Source organism: Macaca thibetana, chromosome 20 (genome assembly GCF_024542745.1).
Source record: "Macaca thibetana thibetana isolate TM-01 chromosome 20, ASM2454274v1, whole genome shotgun sequence".
Lineage (NCBI taxonomy): Eukaryota > Metazoa > Chordata > Mammalia > Primates > Cercopithecidae > Macaca > Macaca thibetana.
The window spans coordinates 34,325,305-34,349,869 of NC_065597.1; the positions used below are offsets into that span (position 1 = coordinate 34,325,305).

At 56.1% G+C, this 24,565-nt stretch overlaps 2 protein-coding genes across 2 annotated transcripts in view; both read left to right on the top strand.

Annotated features, from left to right (window-relative positions):
- The window catches only part of CIAPIN1 (cytokine induced apoptosis inhibitor 1), a 321,083-nt gene that overhangs the window by 211,064 nt on the left and 85,454 nt on the right, over positions 1 to 24,565 (top strand). The gene's annotated exons all lie outside the window — the stretch shown is intronic.
- On the top strand, positions 641 to 23,602 carry CCDC102A (coiled-coil domain containing 102A). Its single transcript, XM_050772940.1, has 9 exons — positions 641 to 740; positions 7,922 to 8,653; positions 10,420 to 10,646; positions 14,709 to 14,817; positions 17,057 to 17,173; positions 17,522 to 17,731; positions 19,333 to 19,503; positions 20,353 to 20,456; positions 23,054 to 23,602. The coding sequence occupies exons 2-9, from the start codon at positions 8,069 to 8,071 to the stop codon at positions 23,181 to 23,183; spliced, it is 1,653 nt and encodes a 550-aa protein (XP_050628897.1). The 5' UTR covers positions 641 to 740; positions 7,922 to 8,068; the 3' UTR covers positions 23,184 to 23,602.

Sequence of the window (24,565 nt, forward strand, 5' to 3'; positions counted from 1 at the left end):
TCCCCGCTTTCCAGCCAAGATCACAAACACCCTACCCCCAAAACATACGGGGGCCCCCGAAGGTGCATTACCGTAATTCCCCAGGGCCTGCTAACCACCATCGCGATGCGGAGAAAAGCCTCTGCCCGCCGGGCCGAGTGCTCCCCGCGCCCCCCACTTCTTAAGCGCGAGGCTGCTTTCGTCAACCCTTTTGTTGTACAGAAGGAGAAACTGAGGCCCGATGGGTACAGACTTGTTGGCCCACGTCCACTCGGTGGCAGAGCTGGCCCAGGGAAGAATGCAAGTAACAACAGTGAAGACTTGGTAAGCTCGCTCCACGTGCCGAGCTGGGACCCGCGGTGCCCGTTTCTGCGGGGGGCGCCTCGTACCTAGTTGGCGCTGAGGAAACCTGAACCAAGAAAGCCGAGCCCCCCCACTCTCGGCCCCTCATGGGGGTGGGGCCTCCATCGGGGTCCGGCCAGCTCTGCAGCAGAGCCCACCGCCCTGGCCCGCACCCCTCGCCCAGAAGTTAGGCTGGAGCCTCCACCACAGCAGCTCGGCGGGCCGGGGTCACAGCGGGGCCGCAGCCTGCGACCGCCTCGGGGGCCCCGCCGCTCCCCCTGCTTCCCCTCCCCCCAGGAGGGAGGAGGAGACTCCGCGGCCCTCCCTCGGCCCCTCCAGCGGCGGTCACCGCTGCACTGTGTCCGCTCCACCCCGCCGCGGCGGCTCGGACGGCCGGAGCCCGCAGGTCTCGGCCCGGGGTGAGTGGGGGCGGCAGGCGAGGGGCGGCATGCCACAGCGGCCCGGGAACTTGCTCCAGGCCGCGCGCTTTCCGCGGGAAAAAAGGGGTTAAGTTGTGGGGCGTGCTGTAGGAGCAGACATAGTCGGGGCGCCCGCGGCAACCCCCGAACTCAGAGCAGAACTTTCTAGACCCCTCCCCGGACTCCCTCACCCCCTGGAACCCCAGGTCTCCAGTGGGGAGGGGCCGCGGGGAGATGGGGGAGGGGAGGCGCCTCCGGAATGCCGCGGCCCGGGCCGGACGGGAGGGGGCGGCGGGCGGGGACGGAATTTGGAACTCTCCCGGGGGACCCAACGTGGTCGCCATGGCGAATGCGGGATGGACGGGCGGTGCTGGCCAATCAGAACACGGCGCTCTGCCCAGAGCCGCGGCGGCTGCCAATGGGGGCCTTGCGGTGGGGTGGGCGGGACCGCGCCGCACGGGCCGGGAACCCCCTCCACCCTCCGCCCGCCGCTAGGGGGAGCCGGGCGGCTAGCAGGGCCGGCAGCCTTGGAGGGGGCGACTAAGTGAGGAGTAAGACGACCCAGGGCTGGGGCTTCAGTTTCTCTACCTTAGATGGGGGTGGTGTCTACCTCCCCACCCCCGCTCTGCCAGGGCTTTTGTGGGGGTTGGATTGATTTGGGTTAGCGAAGTCTGCCCACCTGTTAGAGCGTTCAGGAATCTTTTTAGTGCCTCTCCCCATCCTGTAGGTAGGGAAACTGAGGCCCAGAGAGGGCAGAGACTTGCAGATATCACACAGCATATCAGTGACGGAGCTGGGACTAGTGGGATGTCTGCTGTACAAGAGTGACAAGTTCACGGTGTTGCCGAGAGGGGTGGGGCTGGGGTCGGGGTCGGCTCCCATGAAGGTTCACGCCGCCATCCCAGCTGTGAGTATCCACTTCGCCTGGTGCCTGCTGACCCCATCGTGTAGGTGCTCTGTGTAGGTGGGCACTGTGCCCCTCATCGTGTAGGACCCCCATCGTGTAGGTGGGCACTGTGCCCCTCAGGTGGTCAAGACCCAGGAGAGGAAGCATCCCATCTCCAGCTCCCTACCCTGGCCTTTCTGCTGGTCTATGGTGTGGACACAGACACGTAGCTGTACCTCTGTGCCTCAGTTGGTCCATCTGTAAAGAAAGGAGTTCAAATCAGTGATCCAGGCTGTCTCTGTAGCTCCTCAGTCTAAGATAGGGGTACCTGGGAACAGACCAGGGGTGCCTACCCCCAAGCTCAGGTCCAGCCTGGAGGCCTAGCCTCCATCCCTTCCCTCCCCGCCAGCCAGCTCCCCCAAGAGGTCCTACAGCTGGAGCCTGGGCAGCAGGTCACAGGGACAGGTGCCCGCAGTCTGTGGGCTGACCAGCCTTGGGCCCTGCACTTATTCAATCAGGCTGTCCTCTGTGGTTTCCCACTGGGCTCTGCTTTCTGTCCGCAGCCAGGCCTGTGGCCATGGGCTTGTCCCAGGGCCCTACCTGAAAGGCTCTGGGAGGATCTACAGGGTTTCAGACCTGGGGGAAGGGGTTGGGCCACTGGGCTCCCCATCCCTTCAGCTGGCCCCTGTCCAGGCCTTGGCATTACTCATTCTTCTCACTGGATATGGAGAGACCCATCCAAACATTCTGAGGACAAAACACAACATTGTTTCCCTCTGGGTCAATTAGGCTTCCCCAGGTAAAAGGTGGGACAGCTGACCTGGCCGTGAGACGACCTCTTACTCCGACCATGGCCACAGACAGGCTCAGATACCTACCTGTCTCAGAGCCTGGCCACAGACTGACTCCTGATCCTTAGGATGACTCAACCTTCCCAAACTCTGCATGGTCACAAGGGTACCCCTAAGAGTGGTACTACCTTCTTAGGGGTACCTTCCATCCATCACGCATCTGCTGTATGCTGGGCCCTGTGCTGATGCCCTCACTTGTGGACTTCAAAGTGAAGCCTTTGCTGTAGAATAGGGAGGTGCCTGGTGCTTTGGGAGCATACTCTGTACAGAGGTTAGAGAAGGCTTCCCAGGGGAGGGGACGCTGGAGGTGGGTTTTGAAGGATGTATAGGAGTTTGCTTATGAAGGAAGGAGAGATATTCCAGACAAGTCCACAAGCAACAGGAACCACTGGTCACTTTCTGTGGGCAGGGCTGATGAGGGCCTAGCCTGGAGCAAGTGTCAGACCAAAATATTCCTGTTTCTGTCCTGGAGTGAGCTACCAGTGAGCACAGCTGTGGGGCTGGGGTTCAGGAGCCCTGGTTTCTACTCAGCTCTGCTGCCCAGCTAAGGGGATGTAAGGTCGTAATTCAGTCTTCTGCTCTCCAGCCCACCAGCTAGCATTAATCAGTTAGTATCTGTGGGGCCTGTCCTAGAAGCTCTAAGTGGCACAAGTGTCCCATCTGGATGGGGGAAGCCTGTACTGCCAGGAGACGGCAGCTTGCCAGGCCTGGCTGTGGGAGGTTGTAGGGCTGTGCTCCCCAGGTTGGGGGGGTGGTTGGGGAGATCAAGGCATTTCCTGGAGTTGGTGGCAGCTGAACTTGCAGATGGGTGGGGGCTCTGGAGTCTGGGACAGGGGCATTTGGAATACAAACCCAGAGACTTAAAGCAGTAACAGACCCGTCTGGCTGTTGGGAGGCAGGACAAGAGAGAGTGGGATAGGAAAGGCTCCCTGGGGCCTGTGGTGGGTGGTCCCACCATGACCTGCCCCTTGGTGGGGCAGTGATGCCAAGGGAACAGGAGGCCCCACCCCACACACATACACACCTCATGGGAAGAGGGCACTGAGCCTGCTGGAAGGGGTGGGCAGGGCAGCTGGGGCATCTCCATGACTGTGGGCCATGCTCTGCGCTGCTGCTGCCCCTCAGTGAGTGTGCGCGTTACTGGGGCTGTGTGTGTGAGTGTGAGTGTGCACGTGTTACTGGGGCTGCATGTGAGTGTGTGCATTACCGGGGCTATGTGTGTGTGAGCATGCAGGTTACTGGGGCTGTGTGTGAGTGCGGGTCCCTGGGGCCAAGTGTGTGAGTGTTACTGGGGCTGTGTGTGAATGCGGGTCCCCAGGGCTGTGTGTGAGTGTGTGCGTTACTGGGGCTGTATGTGAGTGTGTGTCCCCAGGGCTGTGCTGTATGAGTGGGGAGGGATGGGGGGAGGTGTTGCTAGGCAGGGTCTGGCTGCCCTTGGGTCTATGTGGGAGTGCAGGATTCCTGGTGTGCTGGGGGCGGGGTGGGCTTCTCCAGAAAACTCCTGAGGACCCTGACCCCACCCCTTCCCACACACCCGCTCCAGGGGACCCTGGGCCTGAAGTACAAAGGTGGGAGTGCTGTTGCAAAACTTCCCTGCCCTGCTGTGCCCCTTTCTCCTCCTTCCTCCTAGGAGGGGCCTGGCCAGGACGCTGGGAAGGAGAACGAGCTGAGTCTGGATCCCGCATCTCTGCCTTTAGCATGGGTGCCTGGAAGCCATTAGGGGCCTGGGTGGTGCCTGCCCTGGCCCTGCGCAACAGGCTTGGATTCCTGGAAGGAGCCGGTGGCCCTCTCCGGGCCAAGCCCTGTGCCAGGCCTGGCAGCTCCCAGAGGCAGGGAGGATGTGGCAATGACCCCCTCCCTGCCAGGCTCCTGGTTCAGGGGCTGCGGGAAGGGCCCAGCCGACAGGGCCCAGGCCCCCATACCCAGCACAGCTGCTGGCTGGCACTCGGGTTTCCTGCCTCCTCCTCCTCCTCCTCCTCCTCCTCCTCCTCCCCTCCTCCCCCGCAGGCTCTCACATTGTTTTTCTTTTCCAAGAGCTTCTCTATGTGGAGCTAGGCCAGGAAAATGAGGAGTGTGTGTGTCTGCGTGTGTGTGTGTGTGTGTGTGTGTGTGTGTGTGTGTATCTACTTCTGGGGATGAGCATGTCTCCTTGCATGTCCTTGTACCTGTGTGTCAGTGTGCTGGCATGTGTGTGTCTTCAGGTGTGTCTGTGTCTACAGGCGAATGTCTCTCCATGCACCCGTGTAGTTGTGTGTGCCTGTCGGTCCATCTGAGCATATGTGTATCTGCCCCCGGGTGTTCTCATCTGTGCATGGGATTGCATGTCTGTGTGTGCACAGATGTTTGTGAACACGCACGGGCATCAAGGCCAGCGAACTCACTGCACAGGTGGAGAGACTGAGTCACAGAGGCACAGGCTGCTAGGGATCTCCCGGGATGTCAGTGCCTGGATCTGGATGGCTGTATCTGGGTGTGTGACACAGATGTTATCAGGGTCAGGATGTACACGTTGTGTTTATGGAACTGTGGGTAGTAAGAAAGCAACGCCAAATACTCAAATACCCCAAACGATTAAAATGCAAATTAGCTCCACACCTACCAAACATGACTCTCTCGGGTATGGGGCCAAGTGTCCGGGTGAATCTGAAGGATACCCTGATGAAGAAGCAGTGGTCTCTCTCACACGTCCTCCCTTCTACACATGGGGAAACTGAAGCCCAGAAAGGGACAGTGGCTTACATAAGGTTGGTGTCAGAGCTGGGCCTAGACCTCATGCATGGTAAAGGCAGACAGACAATAAACGAACAGCAAATGGCCTAGAGAAATGCAGTGGGGTCTCTGAGCAGCATGGAGGAACCTTGACAAAAGGTCATGAATTTTTAAAACTACTGCTCCACGTGATGGTGTAAACCTCCAATGCCTGGCTCCACAGTTGAAGGTAAGAGCGGGCAAAGCAGTGGAGGGAACAGGGTTGGCGTTTGCCGGGACAGTCCACAACAGAAGGGGCCTAGGGCATGGAGGGTGCTGGCAAGGGAGAGATTAGGAGCACCGAAGGTGAGCTGGGAAGGAGAGGGACGTGGGGGGTGGGCAGTGCAGTGGTGGGATCAGTGGCTTGTGGCTCCTTGCTAGGATTGGAGAGTATTTGGAGTTGAGTCCTAGAGGGAGTAACCTTAGAATTGAGGCTAGGGAGGAATCAGTATTGGTAATGACACAAGGGGTGGCCACCAGAGTGGTCAGGTTCTTATAAGCAACTCTGGCTGTTGCTTTTGAGAACGGATTTGAAGGAGGCAAAAGTGCATGATGGGCAGGGAGGTGGGTGTGGGTACTGTTGCCCAGGTGAGTGAAGGTGGTGTGGACCCTGACAGGTTAGTGACTGTGGACAAAGAAGGTGGATGGAAGGTAGATGCAAGGCAGACAGACTGACAAGGTTTGGTGGTGGGTGGGGGAGGAGAGAAGGCAGATTTCAGGGGCCCCCACAGCTGGTAGGAGTGAGGAAGTGCCTTCTCTCGGAGGAGCACCCAGAAGGAGCTGGTCATGGGGGGAATGGAGGCAGCAAGTTCCATTTTGACCAAGACGAGCCTGAGTCGTCTATCAGGCATCTGGATGGAGGTATGGCAGGCTCTGAGGGCAACCTGGGCTGGAGAGAGACTTGGGGTTGAGGGTTGAGGACATAGCAAGATGGCTCGGGCAGGGATAGCGTGAGAGGAGAAGGGGGCCCAGGGCTGGATGACAGCAGCACTCGAGGGTTAAGCCCAGGGGGTCCACCTGGGAGGCTGACGAGCAGCTAGAGAGGAGGGGAAACCTGGAGAGGAAGACGTGGAAGAAGTGAGGCAGGGAAGCAGGTGGCATGGTAGGTCCACAGGGGACACCGTCACAGGGGCCTGGAAACCAGCCTGCCATAGGTGGCTGGGTGGCAGAGCACCAAGGAGGTAGATGGAGTGGAGACAGTAAGTGTGGACCACTTTGGAAGGGCCTTAAAAGGAAGGAGCCAGGGGAGGGGAGAAGAAGGTGCCAGGAGACACTTCAGCAGGGGTAAGGCCCCTGGAGAGGATGTCACTGGCTAGGGTGGGACAGGCAGGAGGGGGCCTTCGGCTCAAGGAGAACCCCTCTGTCCTCTTAGGGGCAGAGAGGAGGGGGCCGTGGGGCTTGACAGCTTCCTTTTTCACTGCAAACCCTGACATTAGATCATCTGCCAAGAATGAGGTGGGTTAGAGATTGGAAGAGGGTGGAGAGGGGACACAGAAGGCTGCCAGGCAGCCTTGGGGACAGCCAGTGCTGAGAGTCCCACCGACAGTGCACTGATCACTCAGAAAGGGTGAGTCTTAGGGGCAGGCGTGAAGATCTGTGGACCAGGGCTCTCTGCCTAATGGGGATGGAAAGGTGTGATGTCCCAAGGGGCTATTGGTGGGTGGCAGTCAGCAGAGGCCACAATGGAGGGAGACTGGGTCAGACTGGGGACAGAGAAGGACATGCCTCTCATTTATTTTAAGGCAGAGGCATGGCCCATAAATGGCTGAGCCCATTGCTGGGCAATGGGGAGGCTGAAGTGAGACACAGAGAACAAGAGAGATGTTTACAGTGAGTCAGGGTGTCAGGGAGGGGTGGTTCCAGCAAAGAAGGGGAGGGAACATCCTGCTGTACTCTCAGAAGCCCCTGCCATCTGAGGACTGGTTTATTTCCATCATCATCCCCAGCGCGTGCATTCATTCAGCAAATCCTTACTAGAGTTTGCATTTGGACTCATAGATACCATAAATGGAGGTAATCATTTTCCTCACCTCCACTCTTTAAGGAATAAATGAGATCGTTCACCTAAAGCCCTGGGCATAATGCCTGGCTTGTGGCCTGCCCTCCACAAATATCATTGTCATCATGTGTTGGGACTAAAACAGTGGCCACGAGCCAGTCCCGGACCACAGCAAACTCTCACAGCCTTGGGTTAAGGGTACAGAGCAGACACATAAAGGGCAGGGTAAGTTAGTGCAGTGATGGAGACACATAAGGGGCTGACAGACCTGGCCTGAGGAGCTCCAGGAGGGCTTCCAGGAGGAGGTGATATCTCAGAAGAATTTTAAAGAAGTTAGCCCAGTGCAGGAAGAGGCAGGGAGCGGACTCCTGGCACCAGCCCAGTGCCCCTTCGTGGGTCCCGTGCGGAAGTGGGACAGTAGTATAGTATAAGCCATCGAGATGGGACCTGGATGATAAAGAACAGATCAAGGTTTCAGATCAGCGCCGCTAGGTGAAGGGATTGGAATGGGAGTCTGGAGGCCACTGAGGAGGCTTTTGCGGGCCCTTGCGCCACCAATCCTGCCTCACTGGGACGCTCCTGGAACAGAACTCACTCCTCCCACCTTGGCCGTTCGGTTCTCTCCGCCTGGCCCTTAGCGCGGCTGATCTTCCAGACTGACGGTGGTCAGTCCAATAACGGTTGCGTTCTCCCGCAGGTCCGAGGAGGCGTCCTCCGCCCTGTGGCCTGGAGAGAAGCGGGGCGCGGCGCCATCATGCACAGTGGTATCGCGTCCGCCGCGCGTCCCCGGAGCCGCCCCTGAGCCCGGCCGCCAGTTCGAGCCCAGGGCCCGCCCGGCCGCACCATGAGCCACGGGCCCAGTCCCCGGCTGGCCGAATCCCCGCAGCTGTCCAAGGGTAGCCTCCTAACCATCCTGGGCAGCCCGTCGCCGGAGCGCATGGGGCCTGCCGACTCCCTGCCGCCCACGCCGCCCAGAGGCACGCCCTCGCCCGGGCCGCCCCCCGCGCTGCCCCTGCCCCCCGCGCCCGCGCTGCTGGCCGACGGCGACTGGGAGAGCCGCGAGGAGCTGCGGCTGCGGGAGCTGGAGGAGGCGCGGGCGCGGGCGGCGCAGATGGAGAAGACCATGCGCTGGTGGTCGGACTGCACTGCCAATTGGCGCGAGAAGTGGAGCAAGGTGCGCGCTGAGCGCAACCGCGCGCGCGAAGAGGTGCGCCAGCTGCGCCAGCGCCTGGACGCGCTCACCAAAGAACTGGCGGGCGCACGGCGCGAGCGCCAGGAGGCACAGGGCGAGTGCGAGGCACGGGGCCGCGAGCTGGCGCGGCTGAGGGGCGCCAGAGGCGTCGCCGACCAGATGCGCGACGGCCCCGAGCCGGAGGCGGAGCGCGAGCCAGTGCGTGACGTCGGATCCGAGAGGCCGCCCAGCAGCCAGGTGCGCGGCGCGGGCGGGGCGTTCGCGCCCCAGTCTCGAAGTGGGCGGGGCCGATTGGCCTGAGCTGCTGGGCTCAGAAACAAGCTAGTAAAGGCCTGGCCTCCTGGAGGTTTCACTTCTCCAGGTCGGGTTCTACCCTTGTGGGGCCTCACATCATCTTCCTTCCGGAGACCTCAGGGTGGAGAATCCCAAGTTCTGTGATACCTCCACTCCCACACCTGATAAGTCAACAGAACCAAGGAATCATCCCCTTTGAGCAGGAGAGGGATCCAGCAGCTTGCCTGGAAGTTAGCTGATTCGTAGCAGAGCTGAATCCATTGATTCAATCAGAGCTGAGCGGTGGGGGAAATCAGGGCACTGGGATCACAGAGGAGGTCCCTGACGCAGGCTTCACAGAAGCTTTCCTGGAAGAGGGCACATTCAAGCTGAGACTAGAATGATAAGTAGGAATTAGCTGTGAAAAGTGCCAGGAGGGCAGGACGACGTGACTCGTACCTGGAGTACCAGCTACTTGGGAGGCTGTGACTGTGGCAGGAGGATCCCTTGAACCCAGGAGGTCGAGGTTGCAGTGAAATATGATTATACTGCTGCAGAGGGCACCCTCTCCTGAGCCAGCAGGCCTGTTACCAGAAAACCACCTAGGGGCAGAGTCCAAGCTCAGCTCCCCAGCTCTGTCCCCAGCTCAGTCCCTGGACAGGCCAACTCTTCCAGATAAGACTGCCCCCTCCTCTCTCCTGCCCAGCCCCCTCCACCCCATAGGCTAGCTCGGGCACTGCTGCCTCCTGTGGCTGAAGTCCCCTCTTCCCTGGGGCGACCTGGTGTTTGGAGGTGGTGTTCACTGTGCACAATGCGTTCCTGTCCTGTCCTTGTTCCAGTTGTCCATCACAGGCCAGAGGGCTGTGGGCAGTCGCAGGAGCCCTAGGCTTGCAGTCTGAGTTTGTCCTCCAGCCCAGCCTCTTCATGCTGTGGCCCAGAACAAGTCCTATCTCTCCCTGTTCCCCATTAGTAAAACAGGGCTTTGAACCAGTTGCCACCCCCACCTGGATAATCTGAGATACAGAAGAGTAGCTCTCACTCCTCAGGGAGTCCTCAGGGCCACCACTCCAGTCCAGCTAGAGAAACCGAGGGCCGGGCCAGGAAGAGGTTGGCCCGGACTCATCTGGAAAGGCTGTGGGAGAAGCTGGAACGGGGGCTGTGGTCCTTGTGGGTTTGTGTCAGAGACAGGCCTTGGGGATGGCAGGGGCAGAGAAGAAGGGGAGGATGGCAAGAAGGAAGGGGTCTCGGCCCTGGGTTCGTAATTTCTCACTGCTTGCTGTCTGAGAGCTGGCTCTCCTCACAGGCACTGCTTGCCCATGTCACCAGTCTCCCCATGCTTTACTGTTTGCCCCTTAAAAAACAGGATCTTAGAGCTGGAATTCCTTTGGAAGGAATCTAGGCTTAAGCCATTACAGGAATTCCTGCTTCAGCATTTGTTCCCATCAGTGCCCCACTATAGGTTTGCATACTTCCAGTGACAGGGAGCTCACCACCTCTCCTGGGGAATCTTCTAGGATACAGGGAACCATGGCGCTGACACTCTGCAGCTCCAGGAGGTGAAGTGGGAGGCCCAGAGCAGGGCGTGTCTGAGCTGGAGAGGCAGGCAGCAGAAGAGGAAACTGAGGCCCAAAGACACTGAGTGACTTGCCCAAGGTTACCCATCAAGCTGATCTCAGACCCAGGGCCTGGCTTGGCGGCCACTGCTCCAGCCTCCACCTTGGTCCCCGCAGGAACTGGAGCTGGTGGAGAGCCTGCTGAAGAGCATGCCGGAGGAGTCTGAGGACTGCTGGGAGGCACGCAGCGTGGGGGCCGGGGGCCCGCGGGGCAGCTCAGGCCGCCAGGAGCGGAGCCGGCTGCCCTGGGAGGACACAGCTACCACGGAGGAGGAGGCCTCCAAGTTGACTGCCCTGCGGCTACGACTGGATGAGTCCCAGAAGGTGCTGCTCAAGGAGCGAGAGTGAGTCGTGGGAGGCAGGAGGGGGCAGCGGTAGGGCCAGGTGAGCACCCCCAGAATGACAGAACTTTAGACTCGCGAAGATGACAGGTAGTGTTTAGGCTGTGTCTTGGAACTGTAGAGCAGTGGTGTTCCACCCGAGAACTCAATGCAAGTTTTTATTTCTTCATTCAAATAATACGTTACTGGGCACCTGTTCTGGACCAGGCACTGTGCTCAGCCCTGAGGATACAGCCATAAATAAGACAGAAGCCCTTGCCTTCCTAAAACTTACTTTCTAGCTGGGGGAGAGGGCTGTGGGCAGGGTAAAAGCAGGGAATGGAGACAGGGAAGTTGGTAGGTTGCAGCTGGGACTTTGGTTTTGTACCTGTGAGTTTGAGATGGCAGGGAGGCAGCTGGGGAAGTGAATGAGTCTGGAGTTCATGAGACGGTCCTGTGCTGGAGGTAAAAATGCAAGAGTCACCAGTGAAGAGATGATATTGAAAGCCATGAGCTGGGCCGGGTGCGGTGGCTCACGCCTGTAATCCCAGCACTTTGGGAGGCTGAGGTGGGCAGATCACTTGAGGTCAGGAGTTCGAGACCCACCTGACCAACATGGTGAAACCCCATCTCTACTAAAAATGCAAAAGTTAGCCAGGCATGGTGGCAGGCACCTGTAATACCAGCTACTCAGGAGGCTGAGGCAGAAGAATTGCTTGAAGCGGGGAGGTGGAGGTTGCAGTGAGCCAGAATTGTGCCACTGCACTCCAGCCTGGGTGACAGAGCAAGATTCTGTATTTAAAAAAAAAAAAAAAAAAAAAAAAACCATGAGCCTGGCCAAGGGCCAAGGAGTGAGTGTGGATAGGGAAGAGGTCAGAGGATCCAGCCCTGAAGTGCCAAGTTTAGAGGTCTGTTAGAGGAAAGGGAAACAGCAGAGGAGACAAGAGAAGGAAGCTGGGCTGGGGAAGGGGAACCACAAGAAACGGTTTCCCGGAGGACACAGTGATCAGTAAGAACAGGGCTGAGCCCTGACCATTGGATTTAGAATGTGGAGGTAACCAGTGACCTTGATCAGGGCAGTTTAGAGGGCACGAGCTTGATGATAATGAATATTCTGCAGTTTTTCTGTCCAGAAATTAAATACATCAATAGCATAACCTATCTACATACCCCTTTTTAAAAAAATCAATATAATGGCCAGGTGCAGTGACTCATGCCTGTAATCTTAGCACTTTGGGATTCCAAGGCAGGAGAATTGCTTGAGACTAGCCTGGGCCACACAGCAAGACCCTGTCTCTACAAAAAAAGACAGAGCCTTACTCTGTCGCCCAGGCTGGAGTACAGTAGCACAGTCTCGGCTCACTGTAACCTCTGCCTCCCATGTTCAAGTGATTCTCTTGCCTCAGCCTCCCGAGTAACTGGGATTACAGGCATGTGCCACCAGACCTGGCTAATTTTTGTATTTTTAGTAGCGGAGTTTTACCATGTTGGCCAGGCTGGTCTCGAACTCCTGACCTCAGGTAATCCACCCACCTCAGCTTCCCATAGTGCCGGGAATACAGGCATGAGCCATTGTGCCCAGCCTACAAAAAAAGAAAAAATATATATATTAGCTGGGAATGGTGCTGTGCCACTGTAGTCCCAGCTACTTGGAAGGCTGAGGCGGGAGGATGGCCCGAGCCCAGGAGATCGAGGCTGAGGGAGCTATGATTGTATGATTGCACCAGTACCCTCCAGCCTAGGTGGCAGAGAGAGACACTGTCTCAAAAAAAAATCAGTATAATGCCTCTGTGAAGATGTAGGCAGAGATCAGGACGATGCTTCTGTGGACGTCGTTGCATCTTTGGTCAAGGAATACCAAAGATGGCCAGCAAACTGCCAGAAGCTGGGGGAGACGCATGGAACAGATTCTTTCTCGCAGCCCTCAGAGAACCAGCCCTGCCAACAACTAGATCTTGGACTTCTAGCCTCTAGAAATATGAGAGAATAAATTTTGACTGTTTAAGCCAAACAAGCAAAAAAATCAACCTAGTGCACTAACTGAAATACAAAGTAGAAGTGAAAGTAACTTTTTTTTTTTTTTTTTTTTTTTTTGGAGACAGAGTCTCACTCTGTTGCCCAGGCTGGAGTACGGTGGCGCTATCTTGGCTCACTACAATCTCTGTCTCCCTGGTTCAAGCAATTCTCATGCGTCAGCCTCCTGAGTAGCTAGGACTATAGGCACACATCACCACGCCCAGCTAATTTTTTGTATTTTTAGTAGAGACAGGGTTTCACCTTGTTGCCCAGGCTGCTCTTGAACTCCTGAGCTCAGGCAGTCCACCTGCCTTGGCCTCCCAAAGTGCCAGGATTACAGTATGAGTCACTGCACCCAGCCTGAAAGTAACTTAAAATACACATGTTGTGATATGGAAGGGCTTGGGCTAGCTCCTCCAGAAGAAATGATGAAGTGGTCAGAGTGGGTGTCTTTACATGGGATGATAGTGACGATAGTTACAACAGCAAACACATAGCACATGCTCCGAGTCAGGTGCTGTGTTGAAGGCTTACATGTATCTGCACATTTAAGTCACCTCGCAAGACAGCTACAAAGGCGGCTCATGCAGGTGTGCAGAGTTAGCAACTCAAAGACACAAGTAGTGTCACTGTGATGATGAGGTTTCTTGAGAGATGAACAACCTTTGGTAAAGTTCTGAACAAAGAAAAGTGCAGCCAGGCATAGTGGCTCATGCCTGTAATCCCAGTACTTTGGGAGCTCGAGGTGGCAGGATCGCTTGAGCCCAGGAGTTCAGGGTTGCAGTGAGCTGTGAACACACAGGAACAGGGTGGTCCTTGACAGACGAACCTGGGGCAGAGCGGGAGGGAGGTACTTGCCCAGACATGCCCAGTGCTCTGGAGCCTTGACCCCCTCCCCACAGTATGAGCTGGGCACTTGCCCTCTGGTAGGGAGTGCGGTTCCAGGCAGTGAGCTGTGATCTGCGCTCCAGTCTCTGGAATGCAGAGCCAGATCCTGTCTCTAAAAACAAAGAAAAGTGCAGTCTTCCCTCAGTTTATACAGTGATTCCATTCCTAGAAAATTCAGTGTGTGTTAGTATAAACATTACTTTGTGTTTCGATGTAAATCAGAGTGAGGCTCTAGGCTCAGCTCATCTCCACCCCGAGCAATGTCCAGTGGGCTGTGCGTGCATTCAGTAGGATGCAGAATGCATCCTGATGGGCAGAACGCCCAGGGCATTGCAGGGAGTCAGGCACCCTGGCCCCCGCCCACTAAATGACCCCTAACCACTGGGATAGCCAAAAATGTCCCCGTGGGTTTTCAACATGCCTCGTACAGGGTGACGTCCCCTCTGGGAACCCCATGTTGGAGGCGTGGAGTTTTCCACTCTCAGAGAGAGAGGCCAGCGTGGTGTGGGGTTATGAAGGGCAGCGTGCTGGAAGGTGATGCTGAGCTCAGCCATTGGTGAGCACCTACTCTGCCAGGGCCAGGCATCACGCTTGTTACCTACAGTGCCTCATTCAAGATCAAGGCAGGGTGGCGGTTATGGGAGGATGTAGGGATCCCACACAGTGACGATGGCAAGAGAGGACCCTCTCTCCAGGTCACTGGACAGTGTTTTCCAGCGTTTCTATTTGCAGAACGGTGTGTTCAGACCAAGCCTTGCAGGGAACATAGTCTACAAAACAGACAGGAGCAGGGTGGCCTTTGACAGCTCTTCGAGAAGAACAAGGTGGGGCAAGGAGTGGAGTGGGCAGTGCTGGGGCTGCCACCTCCTGGAGCCATTTTCAGATGAGCCTGGAGTACAGCAGGAGAGAGGTTCTTGCCCGGGGATGCTCAGTGCGCTGGAACCCCAACCACCTCCCCGCAATGTGAGCAGGGCACTTGCACTTGGATAGGGAATGCAGTTCCAGGAGAACTGCAAAGCCAGGGTGCTTGTAGCCACATAGGGCGCCTGGGCCTGAATACCAAGGCAAGGATTTTGGACTTGGGCTCAACAAGTGCAGAGGGTACACGGCAGGGCCACCTTTGGTGAGGACTCCAAGCAGAGGGCCTCGGTGGGCTCACCCCTGTGTCTGTCCCTTCCCTAGGGATAAACTGGCATTGAGCAGGAACATTGAGAAGCTAGAGGGGGAGCTCAGCCAGTGGAAGATCAAGTATGAGGAGCTGAGCAAGACCAAGCAGGAGATGCTCAAGCAGGTGAGTCTCGGAGACCAGAGGGGCTTCCTGGAGGTGGCAGGATCACACTGTTGAATTTCAGTAGTGGAAATAGAAGAGAGAATTCATTCATTAATTCATCTGACAGTCGTTCTTTTTTTTTTTTTTTTTTTTTTTTTTTTTTTGAGACAGAGTCTCACTCTGTCGCCTAGGCTAGAGTGCAGTGGTGTGATCTCAGCTCACTGCAACCTCCACCTCCCAGGTTCAAGTGATTCTCATGCCTCAGCTTCCCGAATAGCTGGGATTACAGGCGCCCACAACCACGCCCAGCTAATTTTTGTATTTGTAGTAGAGACAGGGTTTCACCATGTTGGCCAGGCTGGTCTTGAACTCCTGAACCCAAGTGATCCTTCTGCCTCAGCCTCGAAAGTGCTGGGATTACAGGTGTGAGCCACCATGCCTGGCCTTATTTATTTATTTATTTATTTATTTATTTATTTAATTCTGAGTTGTCCTGAGTGTTGGGCAGGCACGGTCCCTGCCTTCAGGAGCTCACTTTGTGGGGGCTGAGGGCAAAGGAGAACAACAGTCACCAGGCAGATTCGTGAGTTATGAGAGAGTCAAAACGGAATGAGAGAGATGGGCTGGTAAGTCAGGAAAGGCCTAAGAAGGTGGCATTTGAGGCAAGACCTAAAGGGGCTAGAGGAAGCTGTCCTTGAGAAGATACAGGGGAGAGTGTTCCTGGCAGAAGGCACAGCGATGCCAAAGTCCTGAGGCAGGAACAAGCCCAGCATGTGCGGGAAACAGGGAGGGCCAAGTGTCTGGAGAGCAGGAAGTGAGAGGCGAGGCCGCAGGAGGGGGCCTTGTAGACCAAGATGAAGAGGAGGAGTCTGGATGTGGCGTTCATTGGGCTCCTATCTGTACTAGGTGTCACTGAAGCCTCATGGCAGTCCAGGGAGCTGAGTCCTCATATCCCTACCTTACAGATGGGGAAACTGAGGCTACAGTGCAGGTGTGGGGGCTCAGAGCAGGCTGAGCTGCCACTACTGCCTCCTGTGCAGGCCTCAGTGGCCACCAGAGGGCGCAGCCAGCCACGGAACGCCGCACTGGATCAGTCGGTTTCTAGCAGCTGGGAGGATCACAGACCTTTAGAGTCTAAAATTGTCCTGGAGAGGACCGAGACTGGTCTTACATGAGAATCTCTTAGGAAATCTCCTAAAATATAGATTCCCAGACCTCACCTCCACCTTCCTGAATCAGCACCTTTCAGGCTTGGGTCCAGGACCCTGTTTTGTATTCTTTTCAAATTATGAAGTATAATCATTTGAAGAAAAGCAAAGGAAACACAAATGTACAATTTAGTAGAAAATTATAAAGGTTCTCTTTTGTATGTGGCGTTTCTCCCTCAACACTGTGTGTTGAAAACTCATCCACGTGTTGCAGGGAGCAGCAGTTTGTTGGGGTTTGCTGTATACCACAAGAAATGTTATTGTCTTAAATGCATGCCAAGCAATTCTGATGCATCCGTGTGCAGAGCAGTGTTGGAATCAGTCACTACACACTGAGGGCAGCCCTGTGCCCAGGCCACACAACGACACAAAGGTGGACAGACACAGAAGCTCCCCATCCTCCCAGGCTAGCTTTCCAGTGGGGAGTGGGATGAGGAGGCCCCTCCTCCAAGCCAGGTGGACAGAGGAGGCATCCCTAAGGAGGGGACCTTTAGGTCAAGGCCTGAGAGTAAGAAAAATCAGTCCTATGAAGTGTCTCAGAAAGAATGTTCCACGCATGTGCAAAGGCCCTGTGGTGGGCAGGAACTTGGTGTGTCTGAGGAGTAGAAAGGAGTCCATGGTGCCTGGAGTACAGTGAACTAAGGGGAGAGTGGTGGGTAGGCACCCAATCGTGCAGGGCTTTGTGAGTGTAGAGAGGAGCTGGACTTTACCCTAAGGCACCTGGGAGCCATCAGAGGCTTCGTGGGAGGAGGGTGGTATGATTGCATTCATCTTTGTTAAAAGCTCCCTCTGGGCTGCTGTTGTGGAAAATGGGTTGACGGAGAAGGGCCAGATGTAGACACTGGGAGGCTAGACAGTAATGAGGAAGAGAGACATTGGGAGGAGCGGAAGTGGTCAGATTTGAGGTCTGTTTGGAATACCTGGTGCCTGCCCCATTTGGGTGCTGCCTCAGGCTCTGCGCTGAGCACTCCTGCACTGGTACCTACCCCTGGAGCTGGTTCCAGGCTGTATCCTGGTGGTTCTCATGACCAGGTGGGGCCTTATCCTTGCAGCTCAGCATCCTGAAGGAGGCGCACCAGGATGAGCTGGGCCGCATGTCTGAGGACCTGGAGGATGAGCTCGGTGCACGCTCCAGCATGGACCGGAAGATGGCCGAGCTGAGGGGCGAGGTGAGGCCATGGATGGGACCCAGGAGGACTTGGGTTTAGGGGTCCTGGGGCCCTGCCTCCATCAGCGGGTCACTGGGAAAAGGGCAGGGGCCAGGCCTATGCTCTGAGGAGGACCAGCCACATCCAAGGGTGTCCTGATCTGCAGGAGGCAGGCCTCTCTCCCATACAGAGGCCAGAAGCGCTCTCACATCCTGTACACCATGAAATGAGCCCAGCTTAATTATAGCCAGTGCAGCTGGATCTGCTTCCTGGAGCCAAAAATGGCTCCAGGAGGTGGTGGGGGCATCCAGCTCAGGCCCTGCATGCCCCCTCCCCTGGGAGTCCTCACTCTGCCCTGCCCTGCTGCAGATGGAGCGGCTGCAGGCCGAAAATGCCGCGGAGTGGGGCCGCCGGGAGCGGCTAGAGACAGAGAAACTGGGCCTTGAACGGGAGAACAAGAAGCTGCGGGCACAGGTCGGGGACCTGGAGGAGGCGCTGGCCCGGCGGCGGCGGCAGACAGCCAGCGCACTGGACTGTGACCTGAGGGCCAGCCAGGCCGCGCTCTTCGAGAAGAACAAGGTGGGGCAAGGAGTGGAGTGGCCAGTGCTGGGGCCGCCACCTCCCAGAGCGTAGCCTCCCTACTGTGTGTCAGGCCTGGTGATAATTATGGTAGCTGCATGTATTGAGCACCTTGTGTGCTAGACCAGTTAGTAATTATAGTAGCCACATTCATTGAGCACTTACTGTGTGCCAGGCTCCACTCTAGGTGCCAGGGACACAGCACTGAGCAGACAGATGTGGCCTCCCCTCTTCCCCTCATGGAGCTGAAGGCTCACTTGGGGGATGTGCACGTGGCTCTCTCTGTCACACAGATTCATGCCAATCACACAGCTTCATGGTCACCAGCAAGAAGAGGGGATACCAGGAGACCTGGCTTAGGCCCACGGTCCTGGAAATGTCTCCTGGAGGCAGTGAATTTTAAACTGAGTTCTCAGCTGGGCGCAGTGGCACACACCTGTAATCTCAGCACTTTGGGAGGCTGGGGCGGGCGGATCACCTGAGGTCAGCAGTTTGGGACCAGTCTGGCTGACATGGCGAAACCCCATCTCTACTAAAAATACAAAAATTAGCCGAGCATTGTGGTGGGCGCCTGTAATCCCAGCTACTTGGGTGGCTGAGGCAGGAGAATCGCTTGAAACCGGGAGGCGGAGGTTGCACTGAGCTGAGATTGCACCACTGCACCCCAGCCTGGGTGACAGAGAGAAACTCTGTCTCAAAAAAAGAATAATAAATAAATAAACTGAGTTCTCTAGGAAAAGCAGCTGTTGACTGGTAGTGTGTGGATTTAGGGGAGGGGATGGAGAGAAGTTAGGACTAACATGAATAAACGTCCGTGGTGAAAGAGACACAGAGCTTTGGAGGAACAAGGCCAGTGTGCTGGAGGGGAGTGAGCGGGGGGATGTGGTAGGTGAGGCAGGAGTGGTGGGCCTCCTCGAGAGAGTTTAAAGCAGGAGGAAAGTGTGAGCAGTCTGTGTGGACAAAGGATGGGAATACAGGCTGGGGGGAAGCTGTTGACATTCTCTGGACAGCAAGAGAGGGAGGAGACCTGGACCAGGTTGCAGTCGGTAGAGATGGAACAAAAAGGATGGACTCGAGACTTTCAGGCAATGCCTATTCCTATTTTACAGATATGGAAACTGAGGCTGGGAGAACTCACAGACCTCCAGAGTATAGGCACCTCTTTTGCTGGCTGCCCTTCCTCTCCCCAACCACTCTGGGCTCTGAGACACCCACCTACTCCCCAGCCTAGCTCATTCCCAACCCAGGTCTTTCAATGCCATGTATATGCCCCTGAAGACTCCAGACCTCATCCTTCCCCAGAAACCCCGATTCTGCTTCAACAGCTCCAGGGCAGATCCAGTAGCATCTGAAAGTTACACATCCAAACTGGAGCCACAGGTTCCACCCATCCAGCCTTCTCACTCCCTAGAAGGCACCTCCAGCCTCTGGCTTCTCAGCCAAACCTCTAATGCTGATATTTCAGACAGCAGATGGAGAGATGCTGGGAAGGAGAGACACCCAGCATCCCTAGAACTGCCTGACCTCATGGGACTCCCTGGCATGGCGCCCAGGCTGATACTGATCCCCCCTCCCTCCCACCCCATCCCTGTGCCCTGCAGGAGCTGGCAGACTTGAAGCATGTGCATGGCAAGCTGAAGAAGCAGTTCCAGGAGAAGGTGGCAGAGCTGGCACATGCCAACCGGCGGGTGGAGCAGCACGAGGCCGAGGTGAAGAAGCTGCGGCTGCGGGTGGAGGAGCTCAAGAAGGAGCTGGCCCAGGCTGAGGATGAGGTGAGGACCACGGAGGGGCAGGGGCAGCCACAGACCTCAGCCAGGGAGGAGTGGGGGCCGCAGGGCCCTCCTGGCCTCTCCATTCTCAGCCCCTGGTGCCCAGCACAAGCCTGGCTCTCAGGAGGTGCCCAGGGTAGAGTGAGTAGGTGTGTGATGAATGGATGGCAGGATAGACATGTGGGTGGGAAGATAGGAAGAAAAATGAAGAGAAGACAAGATGGATGTGTGCATGGATGAACCGATAGATGAAGGAATGAGTGGATGGATGAATGGGAGAGAGAAGCAGGGCGGCGGATGGATGGATGGTTCCAATGGATGTATGAACAGATGATGGCTGGATGGGTAGACAGTGGACAAACGGATGGACAGCTGACTGGGTCAGTGGGTGGAAGAACGAATGGAGAGGGAGAAAGGCCAGGTTGATGGGAAGATAGGTGTGTCCGGGAGAGCAGGAAGGCATGGCTAGGCATGCTGGATGGGCAGCTGATTAGATGAATGGATGGGGAGTGATGGGTGACTGTCTCCATGGGCAGATGAATATCTCCCTGGACAAATGGTCAGATGGACAGACTGATGGGGACAGAAGGATAGGAGGTGGATGGCTGCATCAGTAGTGCAGGGCTTGGGAGGATGGGTAGATGTGCAAGAGGAGGCAAAGGGGATGGAGAGGAACCGAAGCGATGCTTTTCTGGAAGAGGTAAACCTTAGCCTAGGCCTCAAGGAGCAAACGCTCTGGGAGGAGCACCTTCCCAGGGAACAGTGTTGGGAGTGGTTGTCCCTGGGCGGGTGGCCGGCCTTGCCCAGCCCTGGGTGACCCTCATGCTCTCGGCCCTGCTCACCCCCCCACAGCTGGACGAGGCCCACAACCAGGCACGTAAGCTGCAGCGGTCGCTGGACGAGCAGACGGAGCAGAGTGAGAACCTGCAAGTGCAACTGGAGCACCTGCAGTCCAGGTGGGCCCCGGGCAGGGAACAAAAACAGGGCAGAGACTTCCAGCCAGGGAACCCTCCAGTCAGGGATGGAGCCCAAACCAAGGCTGGTGGGGGAGACGGAGAAGGAAGAGATCCAGGTGCCTGGAGCCAGAATCCTTTCCCCTCCGGGCAGGAAGGGCCAGAGCCAGGAAACCAGGGCAGGGGGTGCAGGAAGTCAGGCCAGCTGCAGGCCCTGGAATTGTCTCCTCTAGTGGGAGGGCTGGTGGGCGGAGTGAGGGCCGGAAGGGCGGGCTGGAGAGGTCAGGCCCAAGGCGGGGGTGGAGGGGACAGTGGGTGGGGCCAGCAGGGCTCCAGATTCATGGACAAGAAGAATAAGCAGTCCTCAGGGTTACTGGGCCCAGGTGACACCAGGACATCAGGGATCTGAGAGACTGGCAAGCAGGGAACCGTGGAGGGGCCCCAGGCCTGGATCCCCTCCACTGCCAACAGGCCCCACCCAGCACGCCCTGCCTCCCTCCCCCAGCCCTGTCTCCTTCCCAGCACTCTGTGAATCACAGAGCCAGGTGATATCAGAAGACTTCAGTCCAGGTCCCTCCCACTTCACAGCTGGGAGGCCCAAGGAGCATTGGAGCCACAGCATTGACCTGTGCCGGATCACAGAATTGACCGGTGCCGGGCCCTGAGAATGCATTTACTTGCATTCTCTTCTTTCGTGGAATAGAGGGTGCCCGGTTCTGCAGCCAGACTGCCTGAATGGTGTGAAGCCTGGCTCAGCATTAGCAGCTGTGTGGCCTTGGGACACTTATTTAACCTCTCTGTGTCAGTTTCTTCATCTGTAAAATGGGGATGGTGATAGTTCTTACCTCTTGATTGTTGTGAGCATTAAATGAGCTGATCCATTCTTATGAAAGTACCTGGAGGCGAGGCATGGTAGCTCACACCTGTAATCCCAAATCTTTGAGAGGCCAGGGCAAGAGGATTGCTTGAGACTAGGAGTTCGAGACCCCTGGGCAACATAGCAAGACCCCATGTCTACAAAAAAATACAAAACTTACCAGGCATGGTGGTGTGTGCCTGTAGTTCCGCCTACTTGGGAGACCGAGGCAGGAGGATCACTTGAGCTCAGGAGTTCATAGCTGTAGTGAGCTGTGATGACACCACTGCACTCCAACCTGGGAGACAGAGTGAGATCCTGTCAGAAAGAAAGAGAGAAAGAGACAAAGAGAGAGAGAGGGAGAGAGAGGGAGGGAGGCGGGGAGAGAGAGAGAGACAGAGAGACAGAGAGAAAGGAAAACACCTGGCACATAATAAATGCTGAGTAATTGTCAGCAGATGCTGCTATTACTACTATTACTCCTACTGCTGGGGAGGGGCTTATATTTGGGTTACATATTGTGCTTCAGCATCACACCGCTTCTATGAGAGAAAGGAAAGATGTTTTTTCCTAGGGGGCTGGCAGATGAGGAAACTAAGGCCCAAGAGGGTAAGTCTTTCCATGGCCACACAGTTCGTGGGTGGCCAGGCAGAATCACCCCTGGCCATCAACCATCCAAGCCCTTATTTACTGAGCATTTACTATATGCTGCTGTTTGCTGAGATCTTGTGGCTTAGAGTATGGGCTGCAGAGACCTAACAGCCGTTGTCCCATGGTAAACTGAGCCTCGATTTCCCCACCCGCCTGGGATGATGCCCATAAAGTGTTGTGCAGGGGCCCAGGCATGGGTCCAAGTCAGGACCCATGCCTGGCTGGCTCTGCCCACTCTGACCCCGCAGGACACACCCTTCAAAAGCCCACTTAGCCTTGGGGCTTTCCCGCAGTCTGGGTCACATTGTTCAGGAGCCATAAACTCCAGAAGTGGGCAGGCAGGCTCTGCTGGGCCTCTCAAGTGCTTCCATCCGGGAGGGTGGGGCCACCCAGGACCGCTGTGTCATTTTATTTTCCAACTTTTTGTGCTTTAATGTTCCGGGGACAGCTCACTAAATCACTGTGCAGTAATGGAGGCCCCCGCCTGTGCCCCTCCCTTGCGTGTTAATAATTCATGCCTTCCAGTAAGATGCAGCCGGGGTGGCCACTTTGCTGGGGGGTGGGGGGAGGGATCGGCATTTCCTTCACCAGCTCTTCTTAGAGTCAAAGTTTTGCTCGTAAATTTTGACTTTAGGAATTTTAATGTGAGGAAGAACTGGGGCTGAGCCCTTTCTCACTGACACTGGGAATGTAGAGGGCTCAGCCCACCACCACCGTCGCCACCACCCAACTCTGCTGCCTGTGCTCTGAGAGCCAGGCTTGGGTTCAAATCCCGCAGCATGACCTTGAGCCAACTCCTTCACTTCTCTAACCGCCCAGCTGCTCTGGCACCACCCACTTCAGTTCAGAGCTCTGCCCCACTCCCCACCATCTGTGTGACTTTGAGCGAATGACTTCACCTTTCTGTGCCTCGGTTTCCTTGCTTATAAAATGGGGGTGATAATGGCACCTCTATCATATAAGGAGATTACAGGAGATGAGACAGCAGGGAAAGCGCCAGGGAAGGCTTAACTGCTGCTGCACCAGCTGCAGCCACCTTATTGGAGGACTGCCGGCCAGGCTGCTCTAACCTCCTGTCACCTCAACCCCGCAGGCTCCGCAGGCAGCAGCAGAACGCTCCCCTCTTCGGGAAGATCCGCAGTGCTCGCTTTGGCACCGAGGAGGCCGGGGATGGAGCCAGCGACCTGGACGAGGACGAGGACCTGCAAATCCAGGTGGCCTAGAGCTTCCTGTGGCTGGCAGGATGGGCCGCCCCACACCTGCCCAGGGTCCAGGCTAACCAGCCACTCAAACTGATGCAGCGCCTAGGCTCACTCTGGGACCAGTCCCTGCCACAGCCGACTTTCTTCTCTCCCAGGGATGGTGTCAACAGTCCCACTTACAAACGCCCTGTGGAAAGGAAGCCTATGTCTCTCATATATATATTATGTATCTCCAGGAGTCTTTGGACCCATTTGGTTTTATAAATACAGGACAGCTCCAAGGCCCAGTCCAGGTGACCTCACCCACCCAGGACTTCATGCAGGGCTGGCCATGTTGGGGGAGGTTGTTGGAGCCGCAGCCTGGGCTGCCCCTCTAGGCTTCACTGTTCATCATACAATGCAGTGAACCCAGTTCTTTGTAATAAATGAAGTTCAAGTTCTTGGGGCATCTGAAAGTGTGGTGGATGTGGGCGGGGGGTGTGGGGGACGGCATCGGCCTGCACCTGACACTGAACCAGAGCTCAGGAATGTCAAGTAACTTAATAAATGAGTGAATGTGAAGAAGAAAGAATGAATGAATGAGGCCAGGCACGGTGGCTCACACCTGTAATCCCAGCACTTTGGAGTCCAAGGCAGGTAAATCACTTGAGCCCTGGAGTTCGAGACCAGCCTGGGCAACATGGCCAAACCGCGTCTTTACTAAAAACACAAAAATGAAAACACACACACACACACACACACACACACACACACACATGAGCCAGGCGTGGTGGCGGTCGCCTGTAATCTCAGCTACTCAGGAGGCTGAGGCAGGAGAATCGCTTGAAGCCAGGAGGTGGAGGTTGCAGTGAGCCGAGATCACACCATTGCACTCCAGTCTAGGCAACAGAGCAAGACTCGGTCTCAAAAAAAACCCCCGCAAAGAATGAATAAACGAACATCTGAGCTGCTGAGCAGTCTGGTATCCACTCCTATGATGAGGAGGAAGAAAGTATAGTGCGTGTCTACTCTAGAGACTTCAGTTCCGGCACCCGATGGATTCATGTCTCTGCCCCTTATTAGCTGTGCAACCTCTGGGAAGTTACTTGCCCTCTCTGAGCCTCAGTTTTTTCATTTGTAAGATGCCTCAGAGCTGTCACAAGAATTAGATAGGTTAACCCAGAGCTCAGTAAAGGTTAGCTATATTAAATACCTAAAGGTTTTCCCTGGAGAGGAGGAATTTGCCAGATGGGCGCAGGGGATGAAGTTCAGGTGATTGATGGAAGTTTACCTAGAGGTAGGTGTGGACACAGTAAATAACAAACCCTTTTCTTTTTTTCCCCAGCCCTGCCCTAGGTAGCGAAATTACAGGCGGTTTTATTTTTGGTATTTAATTTCTTTTTTTTTTTTTTTTTTTTTTTTGA